The sequence below is a fragment of the Mixophyes fleayi genome, chromosome 4 (genome assembly GCF_038048845.1).
Source record: "Mixophyes fleayi isolate aMixFle1 chromosome 4, aMixFle1.hap1, whole genome shotgun sequence".
NCBI classification, from domain to species: domain Eukaryota; kingdom Metazoa; phylum Chordata; class Amphibia; order Anura; family Limnodynastidae; genus Mixophyes; species Mixophyes fleayi.
In genome coordinates this window covers 96,834,355-96,850,957 of record NC_134405.1, presented here as the reverse complement: position 1 = coordinate 96,850,957, position 16,603 = coordinate 96,834,355, and the positions used below count along the sequence as shown (strand labels likewise).

General features: G+C 37.4%; 1 protein-coding gene across 2 annotated transcripts in view; it reads left to right on the top strand.

Annotated features, from left to right (window-relative positions):
- The window catches only part of ANPEP (alanyl aminopeptidase, membrane), a 69,559-nt gene extending 53,435 nt beyond the window's left edge, over positions 1 to 16,124 (top strand). For both annotated transcript variants that reach the window (XM_075207799.1, XM_075207800.1), the window contains exons 11-21: positions 1,692 to 1,849; positions 3,430 to 3,506; positions 4,796 to 4,929; positions 7,880 to 7,935; positions 9,313 to 9,460; positions 10,802 to 10,893; positions 11,621 to 11,728; positions 12,700 to 12,867; positions 14,260 to 14,400; positions 14,617 to 14,698; positions 15,067 to 16,124. In XM_075207799.1, the coding sequence (XP_075063900.1) occupies positions 1,692 to 1,849; positions 3,430 to 3,506; positions 4,796 to 4,929; positions 7,880 to 7,935; positions 9,313 to 9,460; positions 10,802 to 10,893; positions 11,621 to 11,728; positions 12,700 to 12,867; positions 14,260 to 14,400; positions 14,617 to 14,698; positions 15,067 to 15,216 (1,314 nt within the window). In that variant the 3' untranslated portion in view covers positions 15,217 to 16,124. The remainder of the gene's footprint in view (positions 1 to 1,691; positions 1,850 to 3,429; positions 3,507 to 4,795; positions 4,930 to 7,879; positions 7,936 to 9,312; positions 9,461 to 10,801; positions 10,894 to 11,620; positions 11,729 to 12,699; positions 12,868 to 14,259; positions 14,401 to 14,616; positions 14,699 to 15,066) is intronic.
- Positions 16,125 to 16,603: the final 479 nt, after the last annotated feature.

Here is a 16,603-nt window from a genome sequence, read left to right as displayed (position 1 = left end):
TGATTCATTAAGGAACTTAAATTAAGAAGTTTCTTATTTAAGTCTCCTGGAGAAAACCATGTTACAATGCAAGGGGTGAAAATTAGTATTCTGTTTTGCACATAAGTTAAATACTGACTGTTTTTTTATGTAGCACACAAATATCAACTTTAAATTTACAAATAAGCTATCAAGTATTTGTGGGCTACATGAAAAAACTGACAGTATTTTACTTAGGTGCAAAATAGAAAACTGATTTTCACCTCTTGCATTGTAACATGTTTTTGTCCAGGAGAGTGTTCCCTATATACATGGCTGCTGAATATGTTTTCTATTTAGAAATTAAGGATAATAATCATTTAGCCCTGACTTGTGGCAACAGTACCAGCAGAACCTCATCAAAGTGAAATATATCAAATATACCATTTGCAGACATGTAGTACAATATTGTTGTCAACATACTATATATATATATATATATATATATATATATATATATATATATATATATATATATATATTCCTATATAAACAATAGCTGTATTCATATAAAAAGTAGTAATTAGAAACACTTACACTCCATAGAAAACATAGGTTTAAGATGATAATGAAATCAGCAGTCACTTATTGCAGATTTTGGCTCTAGTAATGTGCCTTTATATATTCACAGGATTCTAATGTCAATATAAGAACCAATCATCAAACACTAAAAATATATTATATATATATTACATGTTCTTACTTTATCCAGTACAAACATGTAATAAAATGTTCATTTTGTGCTAGTTTATGTCCACTAATTTGCAGCAAATTCTGCAAATATCATTTTCAGCCCTTGCCATACTCCCTGTCTTACAAGTTGTGCATGTTAAATGTAATCTACATATAAAAAAAAGAGTGAGAACGAGCAGTGTGCTGAGGTGAGCAGTCTTATTTGTTACACTAACCACAGTCAGAGGTGATGTTTGCAATTGTAAATGTTGACCAGTATTGCTACAAGCAAAACAATAAGGATCTCATTTTGAGGTGAACATATCTGTAATCTAACTAGCATTAGTGTAGGTTACATAAAATCCTAATAATTATATTACAGAAAGAGCTGCCTAAGCTTGTATTTTTACAACAAAAACAGTGAGATTAAGCCTTTTAAATGTATATTGAAAGTCATATTACCCCACTTATAACAGACTTCAAATATATTATGTGATACAGAAAAAGGCAGATCATATGATCATACTTACCAACTTTTTTCAGTTGGTGTCCGGGAGCCTATCTGTGGCAGGTGGGCGAGCGGGGGGCTCCAAAATCGCGCCATTTTGCCCCCGCGATGTAATGTTCCAAAACGCGTAATTTGACAGTGGGGGCGGGGCCAAATGCCACGATTCACGGAACATCGCGCCATTTTGGCCCTAATTCGGGCAGATGGGGGAGATTGCCACACTCTCCCGGGACTCCGAGAGACCCACCCGAAATGCGGGAGTCTCCCGGACATTCCGGGAGAGTTGGCAAGTATGCATATGATCTATCCATATGTCCTCTTTTTAGTCGATGTGATGTTGCTAGCACAGTCTAGTTACACTTTGTGCGAGTGGAGCAGGCATGGAGTAAACAGTAATTTGATAGCTAAACATTTATAATTTGCTGTATTCAATTTGAATGGTACTATCAATTTTATATCTAAGGTAACGCGTCCTCTTTTATTTTTGTACTAGGCCATTGATGAAGCTTCGTTTGAACTTCCAACCAAAGTAGATACTATCATGAACACATGGGTCTTGCAAATGGGTTTTCCAGTGGTGACAATAAATACAACAATTGGGACTGTACACCAGAAACACTTTCTTTTAGATCCGGATGCACAGATTTTGGAGTAAGATGATAATTAATCAAAATAAGACAACTATATGTGCAATAATCTTTAATCATAGTACAGAAAATGCTTATCAGAAAACTAGATTATTTAACAATTGATCAAACTTAAGTGTAAGGTGGCTTGGAGAAAGTATTAGAATATCAGAACACATTGAAGTGGTGGAAGATTGGTCAGCGTAAGTGCTAGAAACTTAGAACATTATAAAGGGGTCAAACATCAGTCAAGAGAGTCATTACAATTATAGACCACACTAGAGTGGTAAAAAAACAATAAGAAATTAGCACATGTTTTACAACCACAGACCAGACTGTAATGATAAAAGACAGACTAGTGGAACAATTAGAACAATAGATCACATTAAACTAGTGGAGAAAATTTCAAACATACAGTATATGGAGGGTCATATTGGATGATCTGCTCATTTGGAGGTTGGGGAAAGTTATTGGATCACAATGTTTCCAGGTCAGCTGATGACCCTACACACGCACCAAAGGATGTCATCAGCCAATCCATTTTTATGTACTTCTCATTGAAACCTGCTCACATTTGTATGTTCACAATGATGATTTCACTGGCCATACATTGCAAACTATCAAATTGATAAATCATATATGACAGTGCCCTGTGGACAGCATAAGAAGAGGCTGCATCCTTATGGACCATATTAATTCTTATGAACAAAATGCACAGGTTTACCATGGTGAAAGACCAAAGTAAAATACTATTCCATGGTAATTTGGTTATTTACCATGGTAATTTTGTGTAAGGGTAGAGCCCAGAATTTGACATAGTATTGTTATAGTTAAGATTTTACCAAGCAGTATAAGCTAAAGATCCAAATGTGTGCTTCTGTATTCAGTCACACAAGCATGGATACAGCACTCTAACAAGAGTCTGACCATCAAGCAATGCATTTAAACAGTCTTATATATTTCTCTTGTTACTGGGCAGATTTTAGTAACACGCCCTGGCTTAGCACTCCCCACTATACAGAGTTTGACCTTGCAAATACAATACATCTGGTCGCATCTGGTTTTCTCAAAACTGGCACAGTGAAGCACAGAATGCACCTTTCTATTTGTTTGTTAGGCATAATTGAACAGATTATTCTCCCCTGCAGGATATTGACTTTTATTTATTAACTATTTAAAGAATATATATATATATATATATATATATATATATATATATATATATATATATATATACTTGAATTTATCCAAAATCTATTAAATATATAACAGTATTACTATGGTAAACCACCTGATCACCATGAAACACAATGGTAATTTACTAGAGAGTAAAATTTTACAGATATTGTGCACTCTAAACTGTGTGCATTGTCTGTACATGGAAAAGAAAACTTTCATGCTTAACACATTTCACATGAACCAAGAAGCATTTAATAAACAATGAGAGGTTTTTATTCATGATCATTTGGTTAAAATTAGCAAACAGATGGATTGCATATGGTTTGTTGTACTGTTTCCAATGTGGTAATGTAATGTATTTACAAGGCAGTAGATTGTTGTTCTGTCCATTTCATGCATAATGATTTTCTGCCAAACTAATTTCAGCTATTTGTGGCATGTACCTATCACATACACTAGCAGTTCTTCTGGACAAAGACATTTCTGGAGTTCCCAACGCTTAGGTATGCAGAATTTTCCATATCCATTGACCATCTGTTACATTTTGTTTTGAGACCTGTGGTTGACCATGGCATTTCAATTGAATGGGTTCACCAGCTCTGAGACCTACATACTAGGCTTGTCAACTTTGCAACTCTCCCTTTCGGAATATCCCGGTGGGGAGGTCAAGTGGTAAGTGAAGGGGGCAACATAGTGTTGCAAATTGTGTAATTTTGTCCCCTCCCCTCACATCAACGTGCCATGAGGTGGGGTCAAAATGATGCAATTCGCAGTGAAGTGCATCATTGATGCAGCCATCCCTCTCACTTCCCCAGGAAGTGGGTGGGATCTGGCAGAGAGGCCTGTTCTCCCAGGGTTACTGTAGAACTACCTGAAATTCAAGAATCTCCTGGACATTCCGGGAGAGTAGGCAATTATGCCACATACACGTCAGTTATTTTCAGAGTAACATTGCTATTATATATCTTTTTAACATACTCTTCACTGAAATCGATAGTGATTTTTCTGAAAGCAAGTTCTGCATCTTCTTGGTATTGCCATAGTTTGGGCACATTTGTTGCAATTTCACTAACTTTTTAATTTTGACATGACATGAAAAGAAAAAAACTATATTTACACAATAAGAAAAATAGAATTCTATTAAATACACATACAAAATATCATAATATCATGAAATATCGCTATCTCCCTTTAAAAATACTTGTGTATAAAATCAACCATTACTAGTTTTCCTTTATTCCACACTTTGGATAGCTATGTGGAAAGAGTGTTTGCAAAGGTTTCCTGTTCACTGATAATAAGGCCCTGCATTCTGTATTGTTAGAGTAGAAATTGCCAAGGTAAAACATGCTAATGTCACAGATTCAGATGTGACAGTTGCCAGTAAACTACAACAGGTATAAAAGTAGTGGTTTTAGAATAGTTATTGTAGAACTGCAAGTCCCAGCTGGTAGGACATGCTGGGACTTGCAGTTCTGCAATAGCTGGAGAATCACAGACGGGCTACCTCCTGTGTAGGGCATGAGAACGTCTCACTTCTAATCCTGGAGCACAGTTGTTTAGATCCGACTACCGTACTTATTACATATTAATATTTCATTAAACAAACATAATTCACCTCATTAAATAAATACGTTTTTCAGTTCTGCGCAGTAACTTGTGTTTATGACTTAATAGGTGTGGTGTCAGTGTTATAAACTTACACTGTGACATCTTTTTAGTAAATTGTTTTAATATGGAATATAATTTAAATAATGATAGTAATAACTCACTGATTTGTCCTGCATTACAGACAACCATGAGGGCTTTAAGACAACTGGAAACGACTGGCTCCTGGCAAACATCAATGTGACAGGATACTACAGGGTTAACTATGATGATGGAAACTGGGACAAGTTGTTACAGCAACTGAACACTGATATTTCAGTAAGTACAAGATTTCAGTATGCAGAAGTCACCCTCTCAAAATAAAGTCAACTAAACAAAGTAAAAGAAAAACAGTTCAACGCTGAGACTGGCCTGAGCCTTATTGCCAATTAGGACACCAACACAAAATGTAAAAAGCAATAATTTATTGCACAATAAAATCATGAACATAGAAACCATAAATGCTGTGCTGTATAAACAAATAAATAAATGCATATGAATGAATAAGACCCTATTAGCTGATATAACAAGAATAACATAAATGACTGTTATAAATAATAATGATGATAGGCTTTGTATGTGCCAATCATATAATAATAGCAAGCCATTTTATTTGATCAAAGTATATCAAATAAAAGAGCATACTTGCCAACTCCTCCGGAATGTCCGGGAGACGCCCGAAATTCGGGTAGATCTCCCGGACTCCCGGGAGAGCAGGCAAATATCCCGCAAACGGCCTCTTGCTGTAAAAATGACGCGATTCACAGTGAATGAGGCACCCTGTCAGTCAGTAGTTAGTTAACATTGTGCGGCAAAACTCCCAGCTTCCAAATACAGGGTGTTTCAAAAAGATGGACCCAATTTTAAAGCAATATATTTCAGGATGGAAACATGTTACAATTACACAAAAAGTTACACACGGTTAAAAGAGTTATCAGATTTTACTAACCATTTTATAAATACTATATAGGGGGAATTCAATTCCCCCCGAAGTACTGCTGGGTTAAAACTATTACAGTTATTACGGTAGTTTTAACTCGGTTTTCTGCTCGCAGCTCAGGGAGCCAGCGTTAAAACTACCGTACGAACGGTAATTACGCGCACTATTACTGTAATAACGGCAATAATGCGCAGGCCGCGTTACTTTTAACACTAACACGGCCAATTGAACATGCCCCTATGTGCCTTCTACCTGCTGTATGGACAACACTGAGATGATAGGTGAATTCATCCTAAACACCTCTCAGAGTGTCTTCTTCCGCTGAATTCATCGCTGCCGTGATTTTATTTTTGAGGTCATTCAGATTAGTCGCTAATGGTGGCACAAAAACACGTGTTTTAATGTATCACCAAAAGAAAAAGTCGCAGGGTGTAATGTCTGGGGATCTTGGGGGCCAAGAGTGTAGTGCCAAGTCTTGGGGTCCCGTGTGACTTATCCAACGTTAAGGCAGTGTGTCATTTACAAAACATTGAATCTGCAGGTCCCAGACAGTTGTATGGGGGATTGCAAGTTCTCAGCTGGCACAACGAGTGGACTTGCCCGAGCTATGCAGAAAACTCTCTTGAATTTTTCTCACGTTTTCCTCTGAAGTGGGTGGTCGCCCTGTGCTCTTTCCCTTACATAAACTGCCTGTTTTCTCAAAGTGTCGGAACCAACGATGAATGCTCTTTGGCATTGGCGGATCACTACCAAAATGCCGTTTTAACGCACACTGCACTGCAATTACAGATTTAGTCTTGTTGAACTGCAGAATACAAAACACCTTTTGTTGTGGGGTCGTCATCTTGTGAACATCTGAGGCTAGGGGCTGTTGATGCGCTGGGAGAGGCATCTAGCGGTAGGCATTTGAAATGCTATGCCCCGCCCCTTCAAGGGGTAAGAGTTTCATTCATGGTTGGTTCGTGGTTGCAGAAATATAGCAAATTCAAATCGGATCCATCTTTTTGAAACACCCTGTGTTTATTGTAGTCAACTAAGAGTCTTTCTATTATATGGAGAAGAGAGGATAGCATGATGACAGGAGAGGACAGAATGGTGACAACAATAAGTTGAACAATATAATTACATGGGACATTAATGTCATCGTTGGTTTGTGATTTAGCAAAATTCAATTCTGAGGAATCATTCAAATCCTAAAATAATGTATAGTAGCAGTGTCAGCTGAAAGGTTGCCCAAACTTTAGCACACAACTCTATATACACAGATTTTGTGGCACGTAACTTAACGCAAATGGGGTGAGCACATGAGTAGACAGAACAGATTAAAATAGAAACAACTGCATGTGAAACAAGCATTTAGCATGGAGCACAAATTAGACAGTAGGTTGCAAGCGTCAGCCTGTGGCTTTGTTACTGGCAAAGTAGCAGGTTCTAGTTGTATATGTGTAGTAACATATGCAGAATATTTTTAAATTTAATTTGCTATCGTGAAAATGTAATGGGAAAAATAAAATAGGCAAAGGTCCTTAAAGCTAGAGCTTGTTGGATATAAATATATAATGGGAATCATGTACCCCCTACTATAAGATATTGAAGCTTTTATAAAACTCACAATACTCTATGATAACTTCTTATATTTTATATATTGTACAGTATATGGTACATTATTATATATAATACACAAGATTCTTGTATGAGACACCTATCCAGGTTAAACATTCCATCACAGAAGCCTTTCGCAAAGGGTCATGTGACACAAGTGGCATCACTGCTGTCCAAATACAGGTGATGACAATCCTACTCACAAAACATAATTATATTTTTTAGAGTATTTTAAATATTTTCATGTAACTTGCATAATATATTTACAATTTTAGAAAACCTATCCACAGTATGCCATGTGTCCAAGGATTTCCTTATTACAGCCTTTTAAATTGATTCCCCCATTGTATGTAAATAGCCCCTTCTAAATAATGGTGACATCCGGGCATTGCAGTAATATAACATGCACATTAATGCCATTAATTATTATGAAAGCTTAATTGAAAAGCTAGTTAATGATTGGTGATGACAGACGTGCTATATTATATGGCATTGCTCTATTTATGTCTATGGATGGTACAATATTTCATTTTACTGCTACATACTAAGTATTATGGCTGCTGGTCACTCGTAAACAAATGTAAATATGCAGAAACTATAAAATTACAGTTCTATACAGTCTATAGTAAATAAATAACTGAAGAAAAAATATTAAAGCTTATGTCAAGTTCTAACTTTGTTTTGCAGGCAATTCCTGTTATTAACCGTGCTCAGATCATTGATGATGCTTTTAATTTAGCCAGGTGAGATTAGATGTTTCATAGTAGTAAAAACCATTTTCTTCTTCTCCTCTCTTAATGCTGTCATCTACAATACATCACCTGTAAGTTATCTTTGGAATTTTGTAATACTGACAGGATAAATACAGTACTTAATGGTTAGTGAGTCAAACGTAACGGGGTTTCCTACCTTCAGTATGCTTTATATGTGTTGCTTTTTACATACCTTCCTACAATGTATTCTAAATAAATTGCTTTATTATTAGACCAATCATTTATTTATATAGCACCACTATATTTCTTAGCTCTGAACAGAGAATATTTGTCATACACATCAGTCCTTGCCCCATTGGAGCTTACAGTCTAAATTCCCTAACACAGACAGACACAAGGGTCAGTGTTTTGGGAGGGAACCGAAGCACTCAGAGGAAACCCACGCAAACATATACAAACTCCAAACAGATAAGGCACTGCTTGGAAATTGAACTCATTACACCCCAGTGCTGTAAAGCAGTAATGCTAAACACTGGCTTCATTTTGTGCTTTTTAGCCTTCAACTTATATAATAAGTGAGATATGTTTATTTTGTAGCCCTTGGATATAACACTGCACTGGATACAATTATAGCCATACTTGTCAACTCTCCCAGAATGTCCGGGAGACTCCCGAAATCCGGGTCAGTCTCCTGGACTCCCGGGTGAGCAGGCAAGTCTCCCGTATCCTGCAATAAGCTGGCCAAAATAACGCGATTCACGGTGAATCGCGTCATTTTGCGATTGGCCACGCCCCGCCGCTCCCACCCTTAGTCACGCCTCCTGCCTGGGATCTTCTGGATTTCACTGCCTGAAAATAGGCAAGTATGATAATAGCAAATGAAGAGAACACAGAAGAACTGTGTCAACAGAGATAAACAATGTTTATATAAATACATGGTTGAAAAACACAGATGGGAGTCAGACAGATCTAGTTGCAGTTGTTACAGTATTCTGACTGGGGAAAAGCCCTTTAAGTTTGGTTCACTAACCATTAGGTATTCTTGCTGTACGCTTCGTTTAATATCAAACTGTAAAATGTGTTAATAAAAACAGAAATATTTTATGTGATGTTTCTTTTTGTAAATATGTCATTCTATTTGTATACATTTTTGCATCCTAAGGGGGAATTCAATTGGCCGTGTCACTGCTGAAAGTACAGCGGCCTGCGCACTAGTACTGCTACTATGGTAATAGTGCGCATTATTACCGTTAGTATGGTAATCTTCAATCCTGATTTGTGCTTGCGGCTCAGGGAAATTCGGGTTAAAGTAGTTACCTCGGGAAAGTAATGCGGCCAATTGAATTCCCCCCTAAGAGTGTATGTTCTGATAATTTAATTAATATGGTATTGTCTATTGTGTTTCAGAGCAAAATTGGTAACTACTACAAGAGCGCTTGATACTACCAAATTCCTATCACGCGAAGTTGAGTACATGCCTTGGCAGGCAGCTCTGAACAGTCTCAGTTACTTTACACAGATGTTTGATCGCACTGAGGTTTTTGGATCCATGAAGGTAATATGCCAGCACGTAATATCTCTCATGTTATTTATGTGTAACACCTTCTGTGCTCCTGTCATTTTCTTTACCACTTGAACACAGCAAGAGGATTTAATGTCCCTATGGATTCTTCCAGGCTTATTCACAAAGCAAAAATTGTATAGTGTCCCAAGTTGGTGAACACAGCTCTCAGATGACCAAAACAATAAGGGGGAGTGCAATTACCCCCGATGTGAAGTTTCTCACTGTACAAGTCCCTTTTGACTGTGGATTAATTAATGATGTTACTGGCCATACCCTAACCTAAAGAGGCCCATTAGTGCTCGTTCACTTGTAGATGCATGTCATTTTTCTTTTAAAAAGCTGTATATGAGTGTGGAAAATGACTTCTGTGTAAAAAATTACATCCACACACCTGGATCTGTTTAAAATGCAGTTAAAGACTAAGGGGTATATTTACTAAACTGCGGGTTTGAAAAAGTGGAGATGTTGCCTATAGCATCCAATCAGATTGTAACTATCATTATGTAGAATGCACTTAATAAATGAAAGCTAGAATCTGATTGGTTGCTATAGGCACCATTACTTTTTCAAACCAGCAGTTTAGTAAATATATCCCTAATACCTCAAAAATCCTTATTCTGGGTGCTGTAACTTACTGTAATAACTCTGGATGCCTACAATAGAACTTTGTGTGAAATTGCCCGCTGAACACTCTAGTAATCTCTGAAACCATGGAAACAACCAGTGAAGCCTACCATTTTACTTCCATAATTCCATCTCTTATTAAGAAAAGGTCAATAATTCACGTATTTTTCAAAAGCCATACACAATAAGTATCTGCAGTGAATCGTTGGCAGGCAATTTCAGGCACAATTCCTATTTTGTGGATTATGAGTTATTACATTAATGTGTACAACACAACATAATTCGGCAACACCATTTTTGCATGGAGTTACCCTTTAAGCACTTGCAAGCTTTTTCTTTGTAAAAACTTACTAGTGTTTAAGAGCGAACAAAAAAACATAGATGTCAACAAACATTCTCACCACTGCCCTCTGGATTATATAGCATATATTAGGTTTAACAATCTTTTAAATGACTGTTATTATTATTATTATTATCCTTTATTTGTTAGGCGCCACAAGGTTTCCGCGGCGCCGTACACAGTACAAAACAGTTGACTATACAGGGTAAAACAGTACAAAACAATAAACAAAAATACCAGAAACTCCAGGCTGGCTAACGAATAATACATAAATTGCGACTATATTTCTCCATAGACAAATATTAAAAAGAGCACAATAAAGAATATCCTGTAAGTATTGCTCTAAATATGCACTATTTCTCCTACAGGATTACATGAAAAAACAGGTCACACCATTATTTGACTATTTTAAAGCCCTGACCGGTAATTGGACGACCAGACCAGCAACTTTAACAGAACAGTAAGTACAATGTAGATGAATTGTGGCTTATATCAACATAGTTACATAGGCAGAGTAGACTCATAAAATTATTTAACCTTAACCTTTATATTGTTTCACTGCCTATATACATCTGAGCTGAACATGTTTTTCATGGGTATAAATGTTGTAGCACTTTTGAGCAGAATACAAAAATTTGGAACTGTTATGCTGGGGGCACGTTTTTTTTAATGAAGTGTAGCTGCTTTTGTAGCAGTCATGCTTATATCAACTTTAATACTATAAACAACAAATATTTAATATTATTTAAAATGTACAAGAAAATGGTGTTAGTCCCAATGATACAATATTTTAGAATGCATGCCGTTCTTCTTAGAACTGAACAAGGGACACTTATTGCTTCTCTTTATTGTCCTGTTTGCTTTATTATGCCTGTACTTAGCCCTAGAGGTCTTGCACAATGTGACAACAATATCATCATGGTTTGTTCTATAGCTCTAGGCAGATTAGAACTTATTAAGATGTAGATGTAACAGACAGGTGGTGCAGACCTGCTGAGGTACTAGTTTTCCACATTTTCCTCCACCTCCAATCAACATCTGAACGTTCCTGATCTAATGTGGATTGGAAACAGAATTTATTTTGTACCCTCACGCAGTTTGCAGCAAGTCTAAGACATCTGATTGTTGATGCTCAGGAACACATACTTTTTAGTGTCTTTCTTTTTATTGTATTATTTTGTCTACAGATATAATGAAATCAATTCAGTCAGTCTTGCCTGCACCTACGGAATCCCTGAATGTGGAGAGTTGGCATCTAATCTCTTCAGTGAATGGATGGCTACATCTATAAATGGGTAGGTGTATACATGAAAAAAATAGACATGTACACCAAAAAATACACCAATTATCAATGTCACAAGAACAGGAGGATGGCAGTGGCACATTCAGCAAACAAAATATCCCTTGTAGTCAACGATACTTCAAGCTTTTTCCTAAATACCCTGACAGTAGGAACACTGTATAGTGGAATTTTGGAATTCAAGGGTAATCATTGGACATTGAATGCTCCTTGGAATTAGAAGTCCTATACTGTAATTGTGTACATTGTTGTTAGTAGAAGAGATCGACAACCTCAAATGCAAGTGTAATAATATAGGAAAGGGGCCTGTTCTAAATATTACTTATACTTGTTACACCCACTGAACGTTGTAGTTCTTCAACTGTCTCCCTCATAGTCTTCCCTTGGCCCAGTCTGTGGCTGGTTTGTGTGTCCTGTCTTCTCAAGAGGACACACAACAAACTGCAAACAAAGTATTACAACAAATTGCACAAATATACTGTAACCCACAGCAACCAACCAGTTACTAAATACATCTGCTTGACTAATTAAAGCAAATGCTTGGTTGTTAGTGGTCACCATGTTATTAAATACATAGGGGCATATTCAATTGCGCGTTACCGCGGAAAATGCGCACTACTGCCGGTAATATGGTATCGCAATAACGCAGATTTTCGTACGCAGCCCTACGGGCTGCGAACGAAAATCCGCGTTATTACGGTACCGCGGATTAGGTTCGCGCCCGTTCCGGCGCGATCCCGCAAATCGGGATCAGAATTGAATATGCCCCATAGATTCATAATAATACCCCACTCATCAGATTATTTTCTAGTTTGGCCTCTTTAATTAATTGCTCTGACTCATTTACAATGTATTTAGCCATTGGAGGTATAGTCTAGGTGCCCTTGGTGACATGGCAATCCATCCTGCTGATAAAACTGTAAAATGCTCATTGATGTTTTCTTTTGTTTGTGTCTGTGTGAGCAGCATTCATCCAAATCTGAGGACCACTATCTACTGCAATGCAATAGCAAGAGGAGGAAACGATGAGTGGAGCTTTGCATGGCAGGAGTTCAAGAAAACCACTAATGCACAAGAAGCAGACAAACTGAGAGCAGGACTGGCCTGCAGTAAGGAACCCTGGGTTCTCAATAGGTAGGAAACTTGGCTGTATGATTGGATGAATTTTAGCCAATTAAACCAGTTTGGACAACCTGCAACTCTCTGGGTTTCTTTTGGGTTTATTATTTTGTGCCCTGTCACTCAGCAGCTGCTAAGGAATAATGAGACTTGTAGGTCAACAAGTACATTAGCCAACGTTTGCTTAAAAAGCCTAACCTAAACTATCCGCTCAGGGCATGGTGGAAGCACACACAGCCTTATTGGCACATCTACTGCAAGCAAGGATGCTAACCTTTGAAAATATATATTATATAAATACATAATATTTTACTTCCAAAGACATTGTCACAAAATGTATCAAAATGTATTCAGAACTGACAGTAGAGGTAGAATTTACATAGGTAAATAGAGAATGTAAGCAAGAGATTCTCTACCCTGCAGGAGATCAAAATCCATAATGTGACACTTCTGTACGTATTACTATAGTGTCAGAAGGAGGGAGTTTCTCTTTTACTGGACCTTTTTCCTAGTCATGGGGGGAAATGTTACTGGCAATTGATAACCCTGACTGAGAGAAGCAATGCTACAGAATTGCTTCTAATTTTTACCTTTTAAGGGAGCACCTTTTGTTCTCACGTGGATCAAATATGCGCAACTAGCATCCCCTTATTGTTCTATTCTAAAATGTACAAGAGACAAACACACCTATATGTGAGTATCACCTCATATAGTTCATTTGTTTCCAATTAATGAGATGCACCTTTGACAGTCCAGCAGATAGGCACGACTGGCTTTTCGAGGGTGCCAGGGGGGACGCACCTTAAGGACTCCGGTTGTCCCATCGACATTAGTGCACCACCACTACAGGGGTTACACCGCGGACCCACTGTAATAAGAATCAGAGCCGCACCTTCCCCATAAAGAGATGCATCAACATTACAGCCGCGATGCTTAAAGGGGGAGCTGCAGTTCTGATTTCCAAAGGAGAGGAACCGCTGTCTGAGTAATAAAGCTGTTGTGGAGAGAGGGAAGGAGGTGGGCGGAGGAGGGAAGTGAAGGGGAAGGTGTAGCTGGGAGAGAAGAGGAGCTGAGGTTGGCTTAGAGGAGAGATAGAGAGATGAAAAGGGGAGAGACAATCACAGAGGTCAGAGAACTGGAGAGGGTCAAGGAGGTACAGCACAGGGTCCTGTAATTGCAAAGGCCAGAACTGTTCTTGTATATTGATGCAGCATTGTTATTTGCTAGTTGTAACAGCATAGACAATGTTATATGGTCATATTTATAAAGATCCCATTTAAGGACAAACAAACAGGACAGTTTATTAGTGCTTTATAAGAATAGTACCAAATACACAAAATATACTGCAGTTGCTGTTTGTCAACACGTGCAGACTATTTCAGATCTCAATTGTTTTTTTCTTCACAGACTGCTGGAATATGCCTTGGATCCGAGTAGAATTCGTAGACAAGATAGTGTTTCCACCATTACCAATATTGCTAATAACGTCATAGGCCAGAGCCTTGCCTGGGATTTTGTAAGAGCCCAATGGTCAACAATCTTCTCCCAGTAAGTGCTTACTTTTTCTGAAAGGAGGTGGGAGTGAAAATCACCATTGTCACAATATTTTATCTTTTCTATGAATCTCCATCAGAATAGGGCACACGGTTATGTCACAGTAACATGTCAGATGAGCAGGTGCAATGTTATGAAAAAATGCTTGGTTCATGGCAGAGAAGTAACTATAGTTGTAATAATGTTTATTCTTTGCATTTCCTTCCCTAGATTTGGAGGATCTTCCTTCTCCTTTGGTAATCTGATTACAGGAGTGTGCAGAAGATTCTCCACTCCATTTGATCTGCAGCAAGTAAGTAGACTATTCTTGAGGTGGTTACTGACCAGAGTGAGCTGGAAAACATAGAGATGCCTAATCTGGATTTACCACCTGCACACTGTGGAGGCAGAAATTTTGTGGAGCTGAGGCAGTATTCAGCCTATCAGATCACCTGAAGGTACTTTGTGCCTTGTGCATCAATGATGTCACCAGTTCTTAGCGAATTCATAGGTGGCGTATTGGTTCAACCCACAAAATGGCTGCTGGTGATTTTTGTAGGCGATAGGTCTAATTTAGCATTGATAAAATAGCATCTCCTTCAATGTATTCATAGATGACAAGTACTGAAATTATTCCCCTCAGAAATGATTACATTAATGATCACCACTTTTTCTCACCAGCTTGAACAGTTTAAAAAAGATCATGAACAGGTCGGTTTTGGCACAGCCACACGAGCCCTGGAGCAATGCATAGAGAGGACCAAAGCAAACATTAGATGGGTAAATGAGAACAAAGCCTCCGTGCAGAAGTGGTTTGAAGAAGCAATATAGTCAATAAGGGACAATGTGAAAACCACCACCTAACACTTGTGAAGAACACGTTTACAAGCCTAAGAACTGCTTGTGGGTCTCCTCAATGTACAAAGCTACAACGAGGGACATGCAATATGATCTGACATGATTCCTTCTGCTAGATTACTCTTCCATTGGTTTCTATGACTTTCCTTTCTAAAGTGACTGAGGAACCATTTTTGCCAAAATGTATCCGCTTTTACATGAGCACCCACTTTGGATTTAACAACTTTTATGTATAGAAAAATGAGTAACTTCCTTGTTATACTCAGGGTTTAAATATTATGCTTATCTCAAATTGAATATATACACTTCTCCCTCCTATATTAACCCGTCTATGCATAAGTGGGATTTAAAATGGTCTTACTGAGGAAGGTTCTGGAAAAGAAAGCTCACAAACGTTATGTAAAACTCCCTAGGGCTAGATTTACTAAGCTGCGGGTTTGAAAAAGTGGGGATGTTGCCTATAGCAACCAATCAGATTCTAGCTGTCATTTTGTAGAAGGTACTAAATAAATGACAGCTAGAATCTAATTGGTTGCTATAGACAACATCCCCACTTATTCAATCCCGCAGTTTAGTAAATCTAGCCCCAAGTCTTGTGTGGGATCTCTTCACCTACTGGGATGGTCTTCTTTGTAATCTGCCAAAGAACCACAGTAGAATATTACTGGATTTAATGTCTTATTCCATTGTGCTTGCTTGGAAAACTTCTTCACATATCAGAAGAAGGTAAGTGTAGATGAGAGCCTAAAAAGATGTATATTTTCCTACAATAAAGCAAATGTATTGTAACTTTATTTATACTTTTACAATCTGTATGTAAATAATAAAGAAATAGACTTTTCATAAGATACTAAATTAAGACATAGCTCTGGAAAAGACAATTCTTGATTTCTTTTGTTTTACATTCTAGAATTTAAAAATAAAAATTATTTCAACAAAAAAAACCTTTTGACTTCGTGCCTTCTTTCTACTGAGAGTCAGATTGTTACTTTTTAAGCAGTAAAAATAAATGCATACGGTACATAGTTTGAAAATATACAGTAAATCTCTTTATTGCAATTTGCAGTAAGCATTGTCCATGAAATAAGATAACAAGAAATCAAAGTTTAGTTTGCTGAATAAATAGAACAGAAAAATGTGTGTTTTAACATGAATCTTCATAGCATTACCCCCCTTCTCTCAATTGAATCATAAATAGTGCTGGAGACTAGATAAAAATAAAATAAAAAAAATAGATACATCAAGTGGGATCATATCATTACAATGGAAATCCAAGAAGATAAATACCTAAGAATTATCTAACCAAGCATTATGATTGATTGCTTTCCGCTCATTTTCCTAAAATCACAAACTAAGATCC